The sequence below is a fragment of the Parambassis ranga genome, chromosome 19 (assembly GCF_900634625.1).
Source record: "Parambassis ranga chromosome 19, fParRan2.1, whole genome shotgun sequence".
NCBI lineage: Eukaryota > Metazoa > Chordata > Actinopteri > Ambassidae > Parambassis > Parambassis ranga.
In genome coordinates, this window is record NC_041039.1 from 23,278,271 (window position 1) to 23,302,038 (window position 23,768).

The 23,768-nt window shown below is 45.4% G+C and overlaps 1 protein-coding gene across 6 annotated transcripts in view; it reads left to right on the forward strand.

Moving 5' to 3' along the window:
- cadps2 (Ca++-dependent secretion activator 2) overlaps window positions 1-23,264 on the forward strand; it is a 130,162-nt gene extending 106,898 nt beyond the window's left edge. For 3 of the 6 annotated variants that reach the window (XM_028430403.1, XM_028430398.1, XM_028430402.1), the window contains 8 exons: window positions 1,063-1,218; window positions 1,293-1,440; window positions 4,877-4,891; window positions 6,596-6,670; window positions 7,158-7,241; window positions 13,853-13,960; window positions 20,329-20,433; window positions 21,016-23,264. In XM_028430403.1, the coding sequence (XP_028286204.1) occupies window positions 1,063-1,218; window positions 1,293-1,440; window positions 4,877-4,891; window positions 6,596-6,670; window positions 7,158-7,241; window positions 13,853-13,960; window positions 20,329-20,433; window positions 21,016-21,186 (862 nt within the window). In that variant the 3' untranslated portion in view covers window positions 21,187-23,264. The remainder of the gene's footprint in view (window positions 1-1,062; window positions 1,219-1,292; window positions 1,441-4,876; window positions 4,892-6,595; window positions 6,671-7,157; window positions 7,242-13,852; window positions 13,961-20,328; window positions 20,434-21,015) is intronic. The other 3 variants (XM_028430399.1, XM_028430401.1, XM_028430400.1) reach the window with 3 other exon arrangements.
- The last annotated feature ends 504 nt before the right edge of the window (window positions 23,265-23,768 follow it).

Consider the following 23,768-nt stretch of genomic DNA (forward strand, 5'->3'; position numbering starts at 1 on the left):
ATGGTGTGGTGGTCTGCAGTGTTTACAGAGAGGTCTGAAACAGAGGAAATCCCCAGACAGCAGCAGCTCTCTGTTGATGTCAGAGGTCAGAGGAGAACGGTCAGACTGGTTATAGCTGATAGAAAGATAACAGGAGCTCAGATAAGCACAGGTTCTAACCAGGCGAGCACACCAGGGCCGTGTCCAAAATCACTCACTCCCTACTCCCCACATGTGGAGTTCAGTGTAGGGCACCATACAGTGAAATCATTGTGAAAGCACTTTCGGACATTTCGGACACTCGATCCCTTATTTTCTGTCGCCGTTAATGACGCCATAGTACGTTGTTAGCAGTTAGAATTTGTGCCATTATAGCCCGATAAACGTTTTATGGCAAAACATTAATAAAGCAAACACAACCGGTCATGTTACATGATGGTACATAACGCTAAAGATGGACACTACTTTTCATGATGCATTGTGGGATACATTGAGGGCCTTATATGGGGTCTATCATTTCTCACTAAGAATTCGGACAGCACTACAAAATGATGGAGGCAGCATACAGCCTGCCTGCTAACCATACAAACTGTGTCTTTGTAAACTTTCATTGATCATCATCATCATCTTGGTTCTTGTAAACACAGCTTAAATTACACCGCAGCTTATTCTACTGCGTGGACATTACAGTGAGGTCACTGTGTTCAAACAGCCTCCACAGTCAGTAGCGATGTGGTGGAACAGAAGATTCACATCGTGGATGTGCAGCTGACAAATCTGCAGCAGCTGTGTGATGCTAACATGTTCATATGGAGCAAAATCGATGAACTGCAGCTTTTTGGTTTCCTTCATTAATCTCTGCATCGTGTTAACTCAAACTGTGATGTTTTCTTTTGATAAAGCCTAACTTGCAAAAACACAGAGCAGGTAAAGGTTTGTGACGGTAAACCAGCCGTGTCTGCCACGTGTCTGAAATGGTCACTTCTGGGTTGTTTCTGCTTGGGACTGAAAGAGAAGAACATTGTTGTATCCTGGAGTTAAGTTTCTTTATGTGTTATTTTTTTCTCTGCATCCTTCCTGCAGTAACGGCTCGGCCACCTCTGAGGATTTGTTCTGGAAGCTGGACGCTCTGCAGATGTTCGTGATGGACCTCCACTGGCCGGAGCCCGAGTTCGCCAAACACCTGGAGCAGAGACTCAAGCTGATGGCCAGCGACATGATGGAGGCCTGTGTCAAGAGGTTCGGCGTGTTCTTTGGTGAAAAGCGCTTTCAGAACTCGGTCAGACACTAAAACGTTGTGTTCCGTCCCACAGGACAAAATCAGCTTTTGATGCCAAAATGCAGAAGGCCAATAAGTCGACGGATTTCCGGGTTCCGCTCTCAGTCTGCACCATGTTCAATGTGCTGATGGACGCCAAAAAGCAGTGCTCCAAACTCTGCGTGCTGGACAGTGGCCAGGAGGTAAACTCACATTAAAGCGTTCAAATAATCCTATAATAAAAAAAAAATGGCTGTCGCCTAGCAACCTCCATGCAGTTTATTCTTACATTTAAATAGCTACGCCCTCTGCAGAGGTCTGTGCTTCATAAACCTCATAAAGTCCTTTGACGGTCAATAAATGTGACGGTCTTGTCTTTGGAACACTTCCTGTTTATCATGACACAGTTGATATTAACATTAAAGAATGTACGGTTGGATCACTTCAGAGTTCAGTTTGTGTCGGACCATGAAGGATCCATGCCCCCTTCCTTTAAAATGTGACGTCCTCTCCACGCTGCAGTGACAAAATCAGTCTACAAATGTGTGTTTGGACGGATGCAGCTCCTGTATTTGGAGACATCTTCACGTTTTGTTAGTGGTGTCTTCTCAAACGCACTCAAACTCCCATCAGTGACTGCAGTAGTGAGGATTGATTGTTATGTCTTCAACATCCTTGATGAGAAATAATCTGAAAAAGTAAAAAATGCAACAACATTTTGAAACCATCTCTCCCAAGTTGGCAGAATTTAGAATCTTGTTTGTGGAAACTTGGCTGAACATCCGAGTAAATCACTTAAGATGCGTCGCTGATCACAGCTCACCATTAGAGACCGGTCCCTCGCAGAGTGAAAGCTTCTAAAAGCCCTCAGCCATCTTTTATTCACAGCCTTCCTCTGAGCGGGTCGAGTCAGACTGTCAGCTCAGCCACTAAAACGCCGCAGTTTCCCCCAAACATCCAGCAGAAGGGGAGTTCAGGAGTATCCGTGTTCACTTGAAACGCTCGACACCAGCTGTTAAATGGATGACCGTGAAGTCTGCGTGAGGTGGCAGCCTTGGCGGCGCTGAGAGCAGAACCCTTGGCCACCGGCGGTCTTGAAAGAGAGCTAAGCTCGCTGTTCTCTTAACCTTCAGCTTCATCACGTCTGCAGCTTCCACCGGGCTCCAGCGCCCTCTGCCCATGTATTCCTGCTGACATATACTGAACTCTGCCTGCAGAGATCCACACATACACACTTTCAGATGGAACAAAGCAAACGGAACCTAAATGGCACCAGTCGTCTCATAGAGTCTGCAGCAGGTGTCCTTGTTGTGTCAGCGCTCAACAACACAAACACAGACTTTATTCTCAATTTAGAGTTTTAGTTTTTCTCAGAATTTCGACAGAATTTTGATTCTGAGATTATTCTGATTGAGCTGATTCTTAAATTTTTACAATGCTGACTTAAAACTCAGAAGCCTCAGCTCCATCTGCTTCTCTCTTCATCCTTCCTGTCCAGCTCTTTGTTCCCGACAGCATTAAGCTTGTTCCACACTCTAGGAGAATAAAGAACTTTCTTCTGTGCAAGAACAATTGTGTGATTGGTCGGAATTTAGTGGGCGTGATGAATGTGGTGAAGCGCCAGAGCTTCTTCAGGTGCAGAACACACAGACAGAAGGAGGAAGCACAGCGAGGATGGACAGTTTAGATGAGCAGCTGGCAAACAGCTCCTGGAAGGAGAAACACGGCGCACAGAGGAGACTGTCTGTCCACAAGGTGGCGATAAAAATAAATCCCAGTTTTGATCACGGCGTTACAGTGGCTGGACGCACATTAAACACCAGGACACGGGATGTATTATTGCAGACAGTCATCCACACGTTCACAGAGTTAAACACACACAGACCAGAGGTCTGCTACAGTCAGCTACTGATCTTCTATCTGTTGTCAGCTGTGCGCCCTCTTCCCTGAGCATTATCAGCTCGTTAGGCCAGGTAACCACGACTGTGATGTGTGCTGCAGTGGGCGGGCCGTATGAGAAGTTCTGCACACACACTTCTCGGGGAGTGTGAGTACTCCGTGCCGAAATGAACTTTGTTCTTGTTCCACCCGGGGAGCAAGAAGAAAGTTCTTTGTTCTCGTGGAGTGTGGAACAAGCTTTAGACATGTCAATACTTGCCAGGAAAGATGAGTGTGTGTGTGTGATCATGTGATAATAACAGATTTAAGGACGGGCTGGTGTGTGCAGAGCGGGGTGTCGGCAGGTATCTGGTCCCTGCTGTTGAAACACTCCTGCAGATGTTTTGAGTAGAAGGAAAATTTAATTTGAAAGGTTTTCAAAGAAGTTTCTATAAATGTGTACAAAAGGTTATTTTCCCATTGGAAGAGACCTCCCCCGCTCTCTCTGCTTTGTGGTTCCTGTAACATCACAAACACTTCAGAAGGACTGCACGTCTTGAAAGGAGATGTCAACAAATAAGTACGATTTGAGCATTTTTTTTTACATCTGTCTACTTGAGAGGGACAGTCTGACTTCACCGAGTCCTTCTGGGTCTCCAAACACAACAAAGCTCCATCTGACATTGTGCTGCGTTAAATTTTTCATTGAGGATGAACTTCATTCAGACTAAAAACTCTGGCGACTGAACAACCTTGATGGTTAAATGTTTAGCATTTTTGCCTGAAGAATGAGTCATTCTCAGGAGCTTTGAAAAGCAGAACATCCTTTACGCCGGCTGGTTTTTACATGCTTGATTTTGAAAAGCGACAATGGGCGATGCATTAGGACTCGCAGGATAATGACGGACGTTCTAACTCGGAGAAGTGTCGCACAGTTTTTACTCTTATGTAGTATCACAATAAAGTGTGTGTCTGGTGTTGACTTCAAAGATGAAATGTTTGCTTCAAGGCCGAAGCTGCGAGGGAAATAAAAGGCTTCAGAGTAACTTCAAACAGTACAGGAAGATTATTGAAGAGACGATTACCTCTGTGGGCGAAGGGAAATATCTGGGAAGCGACTCGTGCTGCATATTGTGTTGTTTCATTTACCTTTTAACATGTATATCCACATTCATCCGTTCAACTTTGACTAAACTGTCCAAAGTATTGATCCATAACTTATGGCTTCACGGAGTGAATGTGTGTGAGCGGAGACCCTCAGAGCTTCCTGTGTTAGCAGCTGCAGGCCCTCCAGCACCCACTGAAAGCAGGTCTGACTGAATCCACACCCACACCGGGTCACCGGGTCACAACAGTACAATCCAGAGGTGGCTCCACAGTCACTGCGTCAGACACTTCCTGTATCCGTGTCACATGAGCTGAGTCAGATGTGTCACTGCATCACTCGTTTCTCTGGTGATGATGGATGCATCAGGCGGATCCTTCTCAGCCGAACATCTCAGGACTCCCTGCACGCTGACAGCTGCTGCGGTTTATAACTTCTCCGATGAAACAATCAGAAGAATATTCAAACCCTGCTAGCTCATCTTTATGATGCTAAACATGCTAGCAGTATTGTCTAACATTAGCAAACACCCTTGTTAACCTGGTAAACATACTAGGTATGTGTAAATATCTGATGTTAGCATGTTGGACAGCCTCATTGTGACTTACTGCTCTTTTCTTTATCTCCTCCCCTCATGTCTCCTGCATGAACCCCAGATTGACAAACAGTGGGTAAGTCCCTGCACCTCCTCCTCCTCCTCCTCCTCTTCCTCCTGAGCCTGACTTGTTCCTTATGAGGGCTTCATGGTTAAACAGCACATGCCGTGTAGCATTCAGGAGTCTACTCCAGTCGTCATGGTTTCCCAGCTTCAAATGTTTGACACCAAAATTATTTTAGAATCAAGCATAGAACTAATTCAAAGCAACACAGACGTGATCGGTCATCCACACCATGGCTTCCAAATGCTTTTTAAATTTAAAAATAAATCAGTAAGAACAAGAAGAGTTATTGGACATTTTTCTGTCTGATGGTTCTTGAACGCATCAGGTGCATCTTCTAAAAATAAAGCATTTGCTCTAAAAGACTCAGTAAAAGTCCTGTCCTCCTCAGCAACCAGCAGGAAGCCATGATGGGGCTCCATCCGTGCCTCCACCTTTAGCATCCTTTGTACCGAGCATGGTATGTCAGGCCCCACAGGACCACAGAGCAGCTGATAGTCCCAGTTTTAAAACTCATCCTTTACCTGAAATTATTATTTTTGTTAATCAGCCTGTAGCTGAGGTCATTTGAACAGGGCTGAGGGGTGGTGCTGAAAAACACGACCCGTTCCAGGTCCATAAACACCTCACAGGGCTGAAGCACCAGCAGGCTGCAGCACAACAACCAAACAAACACTTTTAAAAGAACTTATTGTTCTTTTCAGTTCTTTCCTCACACATGGCAAAGACCAAACATTTCTTCTCCTCCTCTGCTTTTTTTTGTGTGGCAGCCATTGTGAGCACAAGCAGCCATGTTAATTGAGGTAAGAAGAGGAAAAAAGAAAAGCCCTCAAGATGTGCCAGAGACTCTGAGAGAGAGGGAGCTGCCATTTTGCAGACTTGTAGGAGGGGAGAGGGAGAAAAAAAATTTGGTGGTGACCTCTCTGGACCCACAATTTGTCAGCGATCTGTGCGCTTTGTTGATTGAAATTTTTAATTTGGGTGTTCTTTAGACGGCCAATGAAAGGGCATTGTCACCCAGAGATGAACTCCCCTGCTGCTGCTGCCATTCAGCACTCAGCCCCAGCCTTTCTGCTTCAAGGGAAAAGGTGCCATGAATATTTTTTCAGGGGGGCAAACGAGACATGAAATGGCGGATTAATTGAATCTTGTGTGAGCCTTTGGTCCTCGCAGCTGGACCGGTGCTTTAGAGGAATACAAGGCTGCTCTAATTGTAGGGAGACACACAAAAAGTATCCTTCAGATTCCTTCGCTTTTCCAGCACGGACGGGAATGTTATTCAGCCGCATAATGCATCCTATTAGCTGCTTAACTCAGCGGAGCTTCACGGATGGGAAGGTTTTCACGCCTCGCGGTGCAGGGAGGGGAGTGTGTGTGTGTGGGTTTCTGTGGGTGTGTGTGTGTGTCAGTGTGTGTATATGTGTCTATGTGTATGTGTGTTTCTCTGTGTGTGTGTGTGTGTGTGTATGTGTGTGTGTTTGTGTGTATGTGTCTGTCTGTGTCTCTGTGTGTGTCTGTGTGTGTGTGTCTCTGTTTGTGTGTGTGTGTGTCTATGTGTGTGTCTGTGTGTGTGTGTTCGTTCATACAGAGTTTTATTTCCTGTCTTTTACAGTCTGTCCTGTGTCACAGAGGCCAGAAGTCATTTTTAACCCTCTATTTTCAGTCACATATAACATGTTTGTTTTTTGTTTGTTTGTTTGTTTTGTGTCTCCACAGCAGCAGTACCACTCCAAAATTGATGTTCTGATTGATGATGCATTCAAAGAAATGATTTCTTCCCTTGTCTCAAAGGTATATTATTATTTTTATAATATCTTTTTTATATCTAAAACAATAAGTTTTAGATTATTTTCATTTTTCAGATGTGTCAAATATATTATTATTATTATTATTATTATTATATAATCTCACATCACGTTTTGTGTTTGATGTGTTTTTATCATTATAAATAAATTAGATGCACCTTTCTCATCCAATCTCTTATTTTACACTTAAAGAAAATAGAAGGTTATTTTCTATTTTCTTTATTTATTTTAATAAAAGGCTGGGATTGTTTATCATCTAATCCAGCACTATTTTATATTTTTACTTTTTTATGTTTTTACATATCTTCTGACCTCCTGGACTTTTATCACAGCTGTAAATGTAAACATTATTCATTGGTGAGGTCTAGGGGGATTAATCATAGTCCAGCCTTTATTATAAATATTTCTTATAATAATAATAATAATAATGAACGGTGTGCAGGTTTTAAGCTGTTGCTCCTGTCTCTGTGCAGTTCGCCACTGTGTTAGACGCCGTCCTCTCCAAGCTCTCCAGATACGATGAAGGCACATTCTTCTCCTCAATCCTCTCCTTCACGGTGAGTAGCCATGTTTTTGTTCCTGAACAGAGCGCGCCGAGCTGCTTCTTTCACTGCTCACTCAGGCAGCCTGTTATTTGCTGGAAACCAGATCTCTGCAGCTGAACTTCAGTATCATTCTTCTTCCTCCTCCTCCTCCTCCCCACTGAAAGGTGAAAGCAGCTGCCAAATATGTGGAAGTCCCTGTGAGTCCGTCGATCTGCCTGCTGTTTTATTCTTCACCCTGTCCATCACATATTTGTGTTTCCATGCATGCTCATGCCGTCAAAGCGCCGGCTGGAGACAAAGCGGCCTGGAAATGCAAAGCGGCCGCTCTTTGCATTGAGCTCAGTCATTTGCTTGTTGTTTCTGAAGTTTGTTACACGGTGTTAAACATGTGTCACACATAAAGAGGGTTTTTTTCCCATTCTCAGCGCCTGAGCCAAAGATCACACAACAAATCTAATTAATTGCACTCTTGTCCTTGGAGATGTGTTTTGCCGAAGTGTCGGTCTGTGGGCGGTGGCGGCGGCGGCAGCAGCAGCCGGGTGTTGAGCGGTTAATGAACGGCGGCGGCGTGGCAAAGATCAGAGGCGAGCGGGAGGAGGAACGCGGCGAGGAGATGATGAGGCGTTGGACGCCGTTCTGTTTGTGACAGAGAGAGAGAGAGAGAGAGAGAGCGGCTCGTTTTCCAGATTTAGATCCACAAAGATGAGCTGACCCTGAATCTTCTAAAGTGATAAACAGCTCCGGATGAACAATTCCTCTGTGCTTTGGGTTTTTGCACGTTTTACTTTCCTTCTCCTTGCTGGGAGTTCTGGCAGCTTCTTAAAGCATCCGCTGGGATTCTAAAGATATTTCTCCATCTCTCACTTTGATCCAAAATCAAAACCATTACTACCATTATTTACTACAGATATTTAGACTGTGGCACCTGTGAGGACCGTCAGCCTCAGAACACAAGCTTCTTTTCGCCTGTTTTTAACCCTTCTGTGTAACAGAAACTCGTGCTTCATGTGGAGATGTCCTGTGGATGTCGGGGTGATGAACGGACCTCCCAACATTCATGCAGCATGTTCCCGTCAGACAGTTTAGTGTTATAAATGTGCATCTGAGCGCTTAGCTTAGCACAAACCCGGGAAACAGCTAGCTTTGTTTATCTTAGCGAGGTACACAGGAGGGAGAAAATAGATTCACACATACGTCAGGTCTAAGAGCTGCACTCTGAGTCACTGCTTTAAAGAATGATTTAAATGTGATTTAATAAAGAAAAAGTCACTAAAAACAGAAACATCCTGTCCGATATTCAGCATGAGCAGCAGGCTCACAAATTATTTAACAATTACTAAATAAAATAACTCAAATAATAGAGTTTAATAAAACAAAGAATTCCCACCACTTCTCAGCAGCTTGTAAAAAAAACCATCTGTTTTTGCAATTTCTTTTGTGCTAAGCTAACTAGCGGCTAGGTTTATATTCTCTCTATAGACGCCCACGCAGTCGGACTTTTCATTTACCTTCATGCAACCAAAACCTTTGCCACTGTGAGTGAAGCAGGATTCACATCGTCACAGTTTTTATTATTTTGTCTGATTTTTAGTTTTTTTTTCCGTTAGCACAATAAGTAAACGTCACCGTGTCTTTACCAGGTTTAAAGTCTCACTTTACAGCTCGAGTTTCTGTCGCTCTGTCCTTGAAGAGCGCGTCGACCATCAGTTACTCTTATGACTTGTTATTTCTCATGTTGGTGCACAAACAGCAGATGTGAGAACATCCAGCTGAGATAAAGAGCCGCACAACAACCTCACTTAACCTCCCTAATCCTCTGCCCCGCGCTCCGCCTCCCACATATCCCACAATGCTCTCTGGTTCCCCCTCCAGACTTCCTTCCCAGCCGCCTCCTCCCCAGAAATTATAATGTAACCGCTACCTCTGCCTTTTGGTCTTTTGTGTGCAGGGAACCTGACTCAGGTAAGCCTCTTTGTGGATGAAGAGCAGGGGGGGGGGGGCGGAGCCTGTGAAGCTGGTCGTTGCGGCATGCGGCTCCGCCCCCCCTGCATCTTGTCACGGAAAGGCTCGCCCTCCACCTTCTGCTTTTCTTTCACTGGGAAATATTCACATAATACATCAATGACAGTTACTGCTAGCAGCACAAAGCTAACCGCAGCTAACAAAACATCTTTTTCAGAATTATCTGGATGTCTTCAGAGTTCAGATGATCGCACATATAATACAATATAAATACAATGAAGTTTTTTATGCCTGCAATCACCTTTATGACACAATCATGTCATCACAATACGAGCTAGTTGAGTTCTGTGCATAGATATGGTTAAAAATGTCTCTCATGTGGATTAGTTCCACATCTATCTAAAAAAAATCTGACATTAACATTTTTAAACATTAATTATTTTTGCATTAGAGTGATAAATTTAAACAATGTAAAAAGACGAACATACACAAAAATACATTCTATGAGTTTATAAAGTCGTAATTGTGAAGAAATAAACTCACAAATTGACAAGAAAATGACCTGTATGCTACAAACAAAAACTCAGATTAAAAAACACTGATAATATCTGTGATATTTAATCTGTTTTAAGATTAAGAAAAGAAAAAGTTTTTGTGCGTCTGTACACTCTTCATCTCAGTGTTCATGATCAGATTCTGGTTCTGGCCTAAAATCACCTCGCTCCGTTTTTAAATCCTGGAGCAATTATAATCAATAAAAGCAGAAAAACGTGTGCCGAGAATCACATAGATATGATTTGTGGTTCCAAGGACTGAGATGTTACTGTGAACAGTTAGAGTCGCTTACTGTGTGTGTGTGTGTGTGTGTGTGCGCTTCTCACTCTGACTCACACGTGTTCAGCAGGACGTGTTCTTGTCTAAACAGCCCGTGACTGACAGCCACACATGCTCCGATCAGACATATGCACGCTGGCAGCGCAGGAACACAAACATTGGAAGAGCCGCCGCCGTCACTGGCTCGTCACCATCTTTAGCACTCAGCGTGTTCGCAGCTTGCTGCAGGAACTCTGCTGATAGTGACGTGAATTCTAAAAACGTGACTTATGAAAGGCTGTGAGCTCTTTAAGGGGCGGATGGGTGTGTGAACTTCCTGCTTCCACTTCAGCTCCGCCTCCATGCCTGTATTTGTATGAACAGGGAGTTTAGGTGGACTTAGACAAACCGCGAGCTCTTCCTCCAAGAGTGTAAATTGTCATTAAATATACTACAAAATGGTCAAAAGTATGTGGACACCTTTATGTTTCTGCTTCCTGTCCAGCCCATGAATCATTTATAAAGTCTGATGAAGAGTGATGAGGTCAGAGGTCAGGACGAACAAGTTTTTCCCCATCAAACTGTCGAGATTGTTTCTTTGGGCTTTTTTCTCATGCAGACAGACACAAAGTTTAGGTCTGACCTTAATTTCCTCTTTACAAACACAATGACTTCAGTTTGTTCACACACCTGGCATAACTGACCTGAAACAGGAAGCAGGCCCTGTAGCAGTGTGTAATTACCTGCCACTTCACTGCCCTCCACCCCTGCTAACCGCCTGCCCCCACCCCCCACCGTCTGTATCTGTACTTAATTTTACACTCTCAACTTTTTTGTTGTCGTCAAATGTTGATGAGCAACCAGACGTCTATTATCAGAGGGGATTACTGGTGTTTAGCTACAAGTGAAGGAGACAAAACTCCTGACAGGGCCGAGCGTGACAAGAAGGCTGAACTGCCTGTGTGCGTGTGTGTTCTCTCTTCTCGTGTTAAAGTCTTAATCTCTGTGGCTGGAACTGTGCCGGCTTCTCCAGTCTGTCACGCTGCTTTGTCACCTCGTCAGAACAGGAGAGAAAGGGGCGGTGAGTGATCGAGCCTTAAGGGGATGGAAGGGGGGGAATTGATGTGTCAAGTGTCAACAGGGGCAGTGATATGTGTCCAGTGAAACACACACACACACACACACTGGAAACTCACATTTATTTTCAGAAAGCTCTTTATTTAGCCCTTCCTGTCTTCTGTGTACATGGACTACCTTCATATGGAAGTTATTAATCAGGTATGTTTGTCCGCTGGACGCTGCATACAGCGACTCCACCGGCGATCTTCACCCATCATGGTGAAGAATGTACGCACAAAACTCTAAGCTCTGATGCAGAGTCCACCCACAGAGCGCCGGTTTGGAAGGTGCTGATGGTAGAACTGCAGGAGGCAGCGTGGCCGCCACCCTGAAGCTGGACCAGCGCCTGAAGCTGGACCAGCGCCTGAAGCTGGACCAGCGCCTGAAGCTGGACCAGCGCCTGAAGCTGGACCAGCACCTGAAGCTGGACCAGCACCTGAAGCTGGACCAGTGCCTGAAGCTGGACCAGCAGCAGGTGTGTGCGTGGACATCCCTCCTGTTTTTAAGCATGGGTCAAAGATAAATATTAAAACAACAGCTCATGTTGTCACAGCTTTGAAATCCACTGATGTCCGTGTGGACATGACCTGAAAGTGTCTGTTAGAAGGCGTCACAGGCGACATGACGAGCACTGATCAGCTGCCACATCTTCACCCCTCCATGGGATTATGGGCGCTCTGACAGGCCTGTCACTCATTGAAGCTGGCCCCTCCCCTTCCTGGATGAGTTTAACACACACACACACACACAGCAGGCCGCCTGCAGCCATGTGACTCCTCTTTAACCCCTGATTTCTGCCGGAGTTCTCGGTCTGAAGTGGCTGCACTTGTTTGAATTCTCAGACAATTAATTCATCATCGAAACAGTCGCCACTTAGTTTTCTGTCAGTTGACTTAATTGAAAAATCAGCTTCATTACTGCAGCCATCGGTGCCGGCGTGGGCGGACATGTTCCAGCATGAACGACGCACACTTCAGCTGCACGGACCGAACCACAAATTTACTGAGCCGCACAACTTTTCATCAGCTGAGGAATTAATTAGTCCCTGTCAGTCACCTTTGCTGTGGGTAAAGCTGTGTCCCACAGCTGCCTGAGGACGGTGTTCTGTGTTTGGAACCCGCTGTACCTGCCCGCTGCCTCTGTGAAGGTTTCCTGAGCTTCTGTTTCCTTCCTCTTCCACCTCAGCACTGCTGCGGTTGGAACAACACCCCCCACCCCCCCTCGGGGCCAGCTCATGCCGGCTCAGAGAAAACGGGTGTGAAAGATGTCAAAGCAATTACAATAGGCATTACAGCTGTAATCTCCCCTGACAGCAGGGAGCATGAATGAGCAGGGTTTTACCCACTCCTCCTGCCCGTGGCCTCTCCTCACCGCTGCCCCAGCAGTTAGCGTTTCCTCCAGTGTAACAGCTTTTTGCTGCTCCAGACACACAGAGGGTGGAAGATTTTCTTCTTGCTTTCAGGCAGGAAGTAACAGGTGATGCTGAACAGCTGTTCCCGGAGTGTGAAGCAGTGTTATCCTTCAGGGAAATGTGCCGACAGAGAAAATGTTTGTGATATGTTGATTCTCGTGTTTTTGGCGGTGTGGAAGTGCAGCTCCTCCTGCGTCCACCTGAGGGCTGGCTCCAAAAGACAGATGCAGACTTGTCAGAACTTAGTAGTTCATGCTGCAACCACTGGGGGCTGGTTCCAGAAGCTCCATAGACTCCCATGTTAACACAGCAGAAATAAACATGTTTACAGCCTGCTACAAAAAACCACTGTGGTCTCAGACTATAGGTTCTCTTCTAGTGTCACTTGTACGGGTGGTGAACTCACTCATTTTAATATTTACCGTAAATATTTATATTTGCCGTATCACAGCGTGAGTTTCCTGCTTCCACGATCGCCCGCCCCCCTAAACTCCGCTCGTGATCCCCCTCTTTGTCCATATTTGGAGTTTTAGCGGACATGACATTGCCAACAATGGCGGTGGACGGAGCGTCCCGGACTCCCCACCGAGCCTCAAAATGGCTCTTCAGAAACAAACGGGTGACGTCACGGAAGCTCTGTCCATAGTTTTTACTGCCAATGGTGCCGACTCACAGCACAAGATTCCTGCTTTCACCTCTTTGCCTGTATCTGGAGTTTAGGTGGACTGTGGCTGCGAACATGGCCATGGCGCCCCCCCCCCCCCCCCTCGTCAGAGACCTACAGTTGATATCAGGAACACTTTGTCCATAGTTAGACACAGACAGACCTGGCACACCTGGTCATTTTTCCCTTTCCATCTTTTTACCTTGTCGCAGCTGGTACTGGTCCACAGCCCGGTGTTTGGGGACCTACTGAAATCTGATGATAACATGTGTTCTGTGGCTTCATGTGATGCTATCAGACCCACTTGTTCAAGTGCAGTCATAGTAAGAGAAGTGAAACAGAAAACAGAACAGGAATTAGGTTTCACCTTCCATTTTGTTGTTGCCTCATTAACACTCCTGCATGTCCTGAAGTCAGAGACACTCCAAAGACGCCGCCTGCTGTCTGTGCACCACCACATGCTGACATGATTAGTGGAGAGTCTGTTCCAGCTCACTGTCAGAGGATGCTCACCGGCAGGGTGCACATGCTGACCGCCTTCTATTATCATCACCTGGCTGATTTGTGCATCATGACTCCACACACTGTCACACTGCTGTGGTTGATCTGTGTGCGTTCAGCATCCATCTTCAGGTGTGTGTTTGTCCTCCACAGAAACCGGGGATGGATCTGGCCGACACCTACATCACCTTCGTAAGGCAGAACCAGGACGTCCTGCGAGACCGCATCAACGATGAGCTCTACATCGAGAAGGTGTTTGATGTGAGTGCTCCTTTCCTTTTTTTATTTTGGTCATTTAGCCACTTCACGTGGCAACAAAATCATCAGATCATACACATCAGACAGGTGGGACACAGACGTTCATCTGGATGGTGTAGGTGTCATTTACTGCATCTCAAACACGTGTTATTTCTCTTCAGTCCTTCTCCAACCTCAAAGCATAAAGAAATGATGAAGTATCCGAATCAGCAGGAAGAGCGTTCACTGATATGAGTCCACGCTCCAGCTTTGATTGTCTGTTCTCCTGATTTCAGAAGGTAGAAATAGGTTTATGATTCTTCCAGGCAGGAATCACAACAGCTACTCGTTCGCTTGTGGGATTGGTTTGGAGATTTTACGGTGATACCTGAACAGTTTTCTATCAGCTGCACCGCCGGTTCAGTCTGCAGAGAAATGGGAGAATTCTGATGGCAGTTTAAACGATATGTCTTCTCTTATAAGATAAAGTCCTCACACTCAGACGTGGTCGCTGAGGAGTTTTAAATCCTCCAAACACACACTAGATGGTCTGTTCATACAATGAAGGCCCTACAGAAACTGCAGTTCCTCTTGCAGCCTCTAGGGCTCCAAAAGTCAGTCAATCCTCTCAGACTTCCATGTTAAAATGTCCTCCAATAGTTTTGGTCTCTGTTGATAAATTCTCTTTTTATGGTAACTTGCTTCCACCTTTAGCTTCATTTCTTTGTCTGTATTTGGAGTTTAGGTGGACTCACGCTGCCAACATGGTAAAAGTCAGAGGAACTGAAATGACGTTTCAGAAATGCTACGATCCTGAAAAAAAATTAGGCCCCGTTCACGCTGGAGAAACTCAGTCCAGCTAGAGTAGGATTGAATCCAGATAGTCTTTAAGCTGGATACGTTCAGACCTATTTTCTAATCTGGTTATCACACACGCGTGTCCGCATTTAATCCAGTTTAACCTGGCTTCTTTGTTGTCCTCCAAACGACTAGGTGGCGCCTCGTAATATACAGAGTCCTTTCAGGCTACGGTAGGATCGCGTGTGTGCATGCGTCATGTAGTTTTTTTTTTGTCCCGTGTCGCTCGTTCTTTCGGGTTTTTTTCGGTTCAAAAAGCAGTTTATACCTCTGTAGCCCTGTGGAAAATAATAATAATAATAATAATGCATTGGTCTTATATTGCGCTTTTCTGCTCTGTTGGGCAGGCACTCAAAGCGCTTACATTGAGATGCATTATTCTTTCACACCACATTCACACAGTGGCAGTGGTAAGCTACCAGTGGTAGCCACAGCTCCCCAGGGGGAGACTGACGGATATATGACGGAAATAAACTCGGGGCAAAGCTGTTGTAGTTTGACAGTTGTTTACATATGGCTTTTGTACGTGACCCAGACACTGTCCCCGTAAACCCGGAAGTATGACGTCACTAGCCGCATTTGCGTTCAGACCTGAGCCAGATGTAAGCTAATCTAAGCTAATATATCCAGATTCGTGTTGTTCAGACTCAGAAAAAAACTCTGGATATATCCAGATACGGCCCAGATCCCGCTCTAGCTGGATTGATTTCCCCAGTGTGAACGGCGTCTTATTTAGTGTATCTATCTGTTTTCCAGTTGTGTGTAAATATGCAGACGAACAGAGAGCCTGTCACTGAGTTTTGTTGTATGTGTAAATTCCTGGGACATGTTCACACTCAGGTGTTGGTGCTGTTTGATTCTCCGGGTTTAAAGAAGCAGCGGGTCGCTGTGAGGCTGCAAACACTGACTGCTTCTGTTGACCTGTTTATCACTCAGGAAACACCGAGAGCTTTCGGCTCGCTCTGCTGGAGCTCGAAACCTTTTCCAATCCTCCACCTATCCATCCATCTAACCGCCCCCCCCCCCCCTCCCTCCCACGCCGTCTGTCCTCTCCCACCTTCACATTTATAGGAATATTTTAGTGTGGAGTTGTCAAACACGCCTCAGCTCGACATTGTGAGTCAATGCGGCGGCTCAGACATGGCGGCTCAGACCTTCGTACACATTAGCAGCACGGAACCGGGCGATGGATTTCTGCCTCCCACTGCCTCCTCTGAGGGTTCAGACTGTTGTGGCTGAGCCTGTCGGTGTGTGTCTGTGTGTGTTTGAAGGAGGATTGGGGGGGTGCAGTTGTGGAGAATGAGTCTAATGGAGCTCAGAAGCGCCCAGTCATGCACCGAGGAGGAGGTGACGGCGGGGCCTCGAAGTGTCTCCGCTCAGCCCTTCAACGTGATCACACACACACACCAACACACACCTGTGCATGTTATGTGTGACAAAGGAAGCAAATCCTCCATTCGACAGCAGCGTCCGGCCTCCTGCCAGAGGAATTATGGGTACGCAATTGTCTTGTTTACAGGCGTCTGATCGAGACGAAGTCAAATTCATTTACAGCGCCTTTTCTGTTTCTGTTACAACGGCGAGGACGCGGGGCGTCGACAGCCGTGTGCATGCTCACATGTGCCTGTCCGTCTATTTGTGTACAAGTGCTCACCAGGGAGCATCTTTGTGTGGATGAGGAGTGTATGACATGCCCTCACACACACACACACGAGGCAAAGACAATCAGTCTGCATTTTAGATTTAACCTTCAAACATAAAATGATTGTGAGCTGAAGATAATAATAAAGAAGTTCTCATTAGTCCAGAAATGCATTTGTTTCACTGCGTCATTATTAAAAAATAAATGTATTACTGTATCTGTCATCTAAATCTCACACTGTCTGTGAAGTGTCACAGTAGGATTGAAAATAAGAGTTCTGGTCCTTTATTCCTTTAAATGACACCAGCAGGGAGCTCACCCTCACTTCATCAAGCACTTATTGTTTTTGACAGGACTAATGTGGACCTGCCCCCCCCCCTCTCCCTCCCTCCCCCGCAATATTCCCTCCATCTGTTTTCACTCTCATCCTCTAATCAGCTCAATTAAGGAGCATCTTCGTTCTCAATTTCCACGACAGTTAGCGCAGCTTGCGAGGCGGCCAGCCGGCAGCTGATTAGTCTCTCTGAGGAGACTCGCCTCCCCAAGACTCAAATAAATGTTCGTAAAAGCAGTGACGGAGGAGGAGGAGGAGGAGGAGGGGAAAAATCATAAGGTATCAGGCAGTAATTTAAACATCCTCGAGCATCTGTTGAGTCTACATGAGGAGATCAGCGGCAAGCTGATTAGCATGTGACACAGATTCGAGCCTGAAAATATTTTTGTGTGAAGAGATGAGGAAGAAGGACGTAATGGAGGGAGGAGGAGAAAACAGCAAAGACAGAAGCATGTAAAAAAAAATATTCATATGTGCAACAGAATTAATCAGCTCATTTAAACACACACTGCTGGAATCTGGACATGCAGCAGAACCACAGCTGGCACCTTCCTAATGACGCCATGTTGGGATCTTTTCCACCCCCCCGGCCCCCCGAGGACTTTCAGAAAACAAGCAACAGTCTCCAGTCTGCAAGAAGCTTCTCCTCCATTTTCTCGGCCACTGTCTGACCCTCCTCCGTCTCTATTAGTGGACTTTATACAGCCAGGTCAAAGCCTGGTCTGATTTATTTCCTTCATCGTAATGAAAATAGAAGCTTTGCAGAGGTCTGCTGCTGTCGTGCTGTCCTCTGTGTTTAGTCCAGAAGTGATCCTGGCTTTATATTCCTATATTACTTTTTCATTGCATATCAGGGAGGCAGCATTCTCACTGATGTCCATAATAAAACTCTGAAGCATCCATCCTTCTTGAAGCCGTCTGTTCGTCATCCACTTTCATTTTCACTTTGGACAGAGATCAATACATGTAGCTGCCTTATCTTCACCACACAATAACAACACTGTGTGTACTAAACCTTGGGCCCAGATTATAGAAGGTGACCCCTGATTTATGGATAAATTACATCAATTTACACTCATGCATGCTTGCAGTTTCTGACACTTTAAAAAAATGCCCACTGCAGACAAACTTTCACTTTTACTCACTTGTTGCCATGACAACATCATTTTCCAGGCGTCCACTCACAGTTGTAGTCCATGTAAACCGCATACAAAGATGGATGACATGGTTATTCGTCGCCCACAAAATATCCCCCTCTTTTACAGGCGCTGCCATGTTGGAAAGAGACGCCATATGTCTGCACGCAGAGGTGACACCACATTGTCTCTGATTGGCTGCTGACTGCGGTGGAACTTCCCACATTTTTAGTCAACAATAATAAAATGAGAATTTATCACAGATCAGTGCGATAAAAGCTAACTAACAACTCTGGGAATAATTTACTAGAGGAGTACTTTTAGTTTTGAGTCTTTGTTCCATTCACTAACATGGAGGTAGCGAGCATTATACTGCAGCTGGCCACCAGGGGGCGATCCAGATGTTTCAGCTGACTTGTGCTAGCTTATCTGCTGACGTCTCCCTGTTATTGGCCGATGGTTGATATTTAATATGTTTAACAGACACAGATATGATCATTGAACATGAATCATTCCCGCTCTCCCTCCTGGTGTGAGGCTCTTTCTGCCGACTGAAGCTGAGTTTGGCAAACGTTGGACATTAGATTCTGTTTCTAACAGACACAGAATTTATGACCCTCCTTTTTTTGGTCATGAGTTAAGACTTTTAAAGAGAGTAAATGTGTTTATTAGTCCTGGACAGAAAAAAAATTAAATCAGGAACTGTGACTGAACTTGAACCCTCATTTGTGAGTTAATGTACATTTTCCTGTGAGGCTAAACTACTCAGGCTGAGTGGAATACTGCTTCATTACTGCGGTATAATTAGGAGGCGGCAGGAAGGAGGTCAGAAGCTGCTCTCACAATAGATGAAATCAAATATTTGCGTGCCCCCTGAATGATCATAGAGGTGTTTTGGCTTTTGTCAAGTGCATGAAATAACCTTTGGACTGTTTTTTTCTTTTAAATTGGAAGGTAATTACAGTTCTTGTTATTGTGTTAAATTAAGTCTGCCAACGGCTCTCAGAGCAGATCTGAATATTGCGGGTCATTACTGTGTCAGAGCAATTTCGCCGAGCATTCTTGTGAGACTGGCAGCTGAATAAAGCCACCCAATGTGTGCATTTTACCAGCAGCAGGCTGAATGCTGCTGTAAGTGAGGATCGCTCTTCAGGTGAGAAAAGGTGCATTTGATTTCCCTGCAGCTGCGGCCTGCTGGCAGAAGGTGTGAAGGAAGATTGTTTAATGAAAATTACAAAGACGGAACCTGATTTTTTTTTCCCTCTCTTTGAAGTTCAAAGCGGAGCCCTGAACTCGTCCCTTGATGCACTGCATTCAGGACTTTTCCAGTAAATTGGTGTCTTTGAATGAGTAAATGTTTTACCCTCTTTGAGTTTAGCCGTTTTGATACCGCGCGGCCTTTGACCTCGCATCGTGGTGTCGGCGGTGGGACTGAAAGCCATTTCAGCAAGCAAACGGCTATCATCTGAACCCCTGTGAAGGTGAACACACACAGGAAGTACGACCACGGCAGCCTTAACTCCATTAACATAATGTCATCTTTTCAAGGATGTTTCATCCTGTGAAAGGGAAAATGTTTAAAGATACTCCTCAGGTTTGCTTCTTGTGCTCTGACGTCAGGTCACCTCTGGGCTACGAGGAATCCTGCTAACCTCACATCTTCTTTAATGCTACACTGTAAAAACTACATTTACTTTAACCTGCAGGTCCTGGTCCAGAAGATAGTATTTTTTCAGTATTTGTATTTTCATTGGCCATTAAAGGACAGAATAGCAGACCAATGCTATGTACAACAGACCGATGCTATAACAGACTGATGCTATAACAGACCGTTGCTAGTATAACAGACTGATGCTATGTATAACAGACCGTTGCTATGTATAACAGAATTTGCATCAGAACACACCAAACAATTCACTAAAATGTTTGCTTGAGGTTGTTAATGACTTATGTGATGTCACTAAGTCCGTCCCCGTGTCTTAACTCGTGTTGTTGTTGAACTGGAACTCAGGCAGCAGTTGTCGGTGTTTACTTGTTCACACCGTCTTTGGTGAAGTTGTAAATTGAATAAATATCGGGAAAGCTGTTGTTGTTTTTCATTCCGTTTCATTGCCGCTCTTGTGCATGTAGGACGTGCAGTTTTTCTTGTGTGTGTCCCTTTAATTGCCTCCTAAGATTTATGTCAATTGATAAATTTCTGTTTTGAGCATATATGATTTCTTTTCATCACTGTTTCCATCTGGCTGTTTGTTACTTCCTCTAATAAGCCTGCAAACTTTCACAAGATTCACTTCATACTCAGAAAGAAACCAGGTTCACTCACCACGTTATCAAAGAAATGATCAGACAAATGTCAGAAACTCAACAATGTACACATCAGTCTGGGTTATAATGGTTTCGTCTTTGTGTCTGCTTCTCACAGCAATGGTACACCGGCTCCATGAAGGCGGTGTGTGTGTGGCTGACTGACAGACTGGACCTGCAGCTCCACATGTACCAGCTGAAAACTCTCATCAAGATTGTGAAGGTAAACAAACGACAGAACTCAGACCTGAACTTTTTACTGTGTGTGCGTGTGTTGTGTGCGTGTTTCTCAGGATAGAGGTTTGTGTCAGTCAGGCTGACAGAACACATTTACCTATCACACATCAGCCTGAAAGAGCCTGAGGCTGCTAACGTCTTGAATTGTGGCTTATTCACATGAAAACAGTCAGAACTGACAAAGACAGGAAGGGAGGAAGATAAAGACAAATCCCACCACGCTCAAGTGTCCTTGAAAGCTGCAGTGAAGAGGTGGCGAGAGAAAACTGCTCAACTGTGCCACGCTGCATCCCTCTGCTTTTGTGTTTTCTAGTCTGTTAATGTGCAGCGTTTAACTTGAAAGCAACAAGACAAGGAACGATAATGGCTGCTGACTGAAGGTAAAAACCTCAGTCCTCAAGTCCCAAGTCTAGAACATAAAAGACTCTGCGCGTCCTTGAGCTTCAATCTCCCCGCTTTGTCCTTTTTTAGATGTGGAGTAGCAGCCGCCTCCTCCTGCTCGCTTCCTTTCTGAGATGCTCTCTCTGAGATTTTCCTCCCTCCCTTCTCCTTTTGCCTCTCTCTACAGAAGACCTACCGGGACTTCAGGCTGCAGGGAGTCCTGGACGGCACGCTCAACAACAAGAGTTACGAGACCATCCACAGCAGGCTGACGATGGAGGAAGCTACCGCGGCGGTCAAGGCGGGCGACGGCCTTCAGGGCATCAGCATGAGAGACAGCGACGAAGACGACGACTAAAAACACACACACAGCGTCCCTTCACACAGCCCGTTACCACCTGAGGCCTCTCTGACAGATCAGGACCTTCCATCACTTCAGTCTTCAACAAAGACTCGGGCAATGCTAACTGCTAACTTCAAAGATCACATAGAATTAAAATAAACAACAGGGTCACGTTACGCTAACATCTGATAGCAAACACAGAACATATTCTCCTCCTCATCTATCTCTGCAAAACAAACCTAACAGGCAAACAACATGTAATGCTAACACTTATGCTAACATTAGCTATTTTTGGACCCCTTTTCATGCAATGCTAAACAAAGAGTAACACTTAGATGATTCAAACTGATAATTTTTAACTATTAAAAGGAATAAAATGAACTAGAACACGATACACAGCTCCAGGTTATGCTATGCTAAAACCAGACACCAGCCCTCAAGTGGCCACTGAAGGAACTGCAGTTATTTTAAAAACCGTAAAATCTGAAGGTCCTGATCCACCGAGGAGGAGCTCTCAGGTGGGGGCGCATCCCGCTCTTCGCCGGCCCATCACACGCAGACACCGCTGTGCATACGTGTTGAAACGTACACGAGAGTCAGAATGTACGACAAACAGGGAGTCGAGGTGAGGCGAGGCACCTGAACCTGACCTCCTGGATGAGGTAAACCCCCGTCCTCCTCTCTCACCTGCAGGACAGGGAGCCCCGCCCTCCTCCACATGCAGCCATACTCTGATTGATGTCACTTTGTACAGTAGAGCTCAGCACTCGCAGCTCCTTTCTAAATATTTACACCCACAGCTGTAGCTTACTGTTCAGCCCTCAGCAGCCTGGTGGCCGTTTTGTTTTATGTTCTGGACAGCAGCATTTTATGTATATTTTTTTATTTAAAGCTTGGACTTGTAAGATTCTGACCGAACAAAGTTTAGTTATCCACTGTGGAATGTCAGCAAACGTCCCCAAGATTCTGTTATTTTTGTAACTACCTATCCTCACCTGTGCACCAAACTAAGCCGACATGTGCTGATGATCCCTGTGCATTGTGGTGGCATCTTCTAGGCTTCAAGTTCTGAGCTTGTCTTGAACCACAGGTGGTTCAGACCCATTAGCATCCTGTGGGTCCTCTACAGCTACATGCTAACTGCCACTTACACGCAGCTTGTTGTGTTTCCTCTTTGCTCTGTAAGCTGATGATAGACAGTGACTGACAGATGTTTCATCCAATCAGCTCCTCTGTCTCTGTTTTCTGTCTCCTCCCACATGTTTCTATGGAAACAGCTGCATGTTAGCTCGTCTTTCTGTTGTTTTAAAGATGAACTTCTCGTATGCCGGCTGTTTTGTTGTTTTATTTTTTTTGGTGTGTTCACAGAGTACGTAGATGCTCACCTTGACCCTCTGATGACAAACTTTATGGACTCACGACATATAAATTGAGACATTTTTGTGTCTCTGAGTGTTCATAACAGCCCGCACATGGTAGCTAAATGTTTGACTCTTACAACTCCAAGCTAATGGAAATGTTGCCGTGCTGCTCAGCTAGTTGACGACTGGTGGCCTTAGGTGGTGAACCATGCAACAACAACAACAAAGCTCCCTCTGCTGGTTGTTTTGGGGTTCACACATGAAAACACACCAAGCTACTCTTTTACTGATGGTTTTAAAAAATGCGGCAGAACTCTGAAGTTGCCAGAAACGTGACTCCATGTCGATCTGCTGTCATCTCTGTTCGTCGTGGTGTTTGCTGTCGTGCAGAGTGTTGAGCTGTAGAGTGGTCATGCTGCCTGATGTGCGTCGTACACACTGTGGTCTCAGAAACACTGAGGTGAAACAGGCTGAGAGGACGTGGGTCCGTGTTGTTGGCGCCTGCTTCGCTCGGTGCCGTCTGTTCTGCGTGTCGTCATGAAGTCAGACCTGTGAGTTCGGTGTAGGCTTCTGATGGACCTGCTGTTCTGTTTCTCCTGTCAGATCCAGTGTGTGTCAGTGCCAAACGGACAAAGATCTATATGAAGAAGTATATTTATATTGTCTCATTGTGCACCTGTTTTTGTTCAGGTGTCTGATCTGAGTGTCTCTATTAAACGTGTTTTTAAAGCACAGCTCCGGGCTTCATTTCATTCTGAAGGTCCAGTTCTCGGCGCCCTTTACTTCCTCACGCTTTGTCGGCTCTGGAATCATTTTCCTGCAGATACTTTACCTACTGTTTCCTCCTGAGTGCTGACAGAAGTAAATAAAAATGGAGGAACCTCCTGTGAAAAGCTGTCTTTGGACTTCAAACTTGCCTCTGGCTTTTACACCCGAAGGCCTTTGTGTACCAGGTTGTATGTGTTTTCAATCAAAATGGCTGCATTCACACTCGGGCTTGGACAGGTGACGTATTGCTCCTGAACACTACAGTGCATTTATCATCATGTTGGATGTAAACAACTGAGCGGAGACAAGTAATCTGCCTCCATCACAGAGCTATAGTGAGAAGCTGGTAGCTGGTGCAACAGGCTGTGATGCTGCTTCAAGCAGTGGAAAATGTGACTTTTGTTCAATTTCCCACTTAGAAGAGACACTACAGCTGCAGTTGCAGTCAAACCCATGTTTCCTACAGAT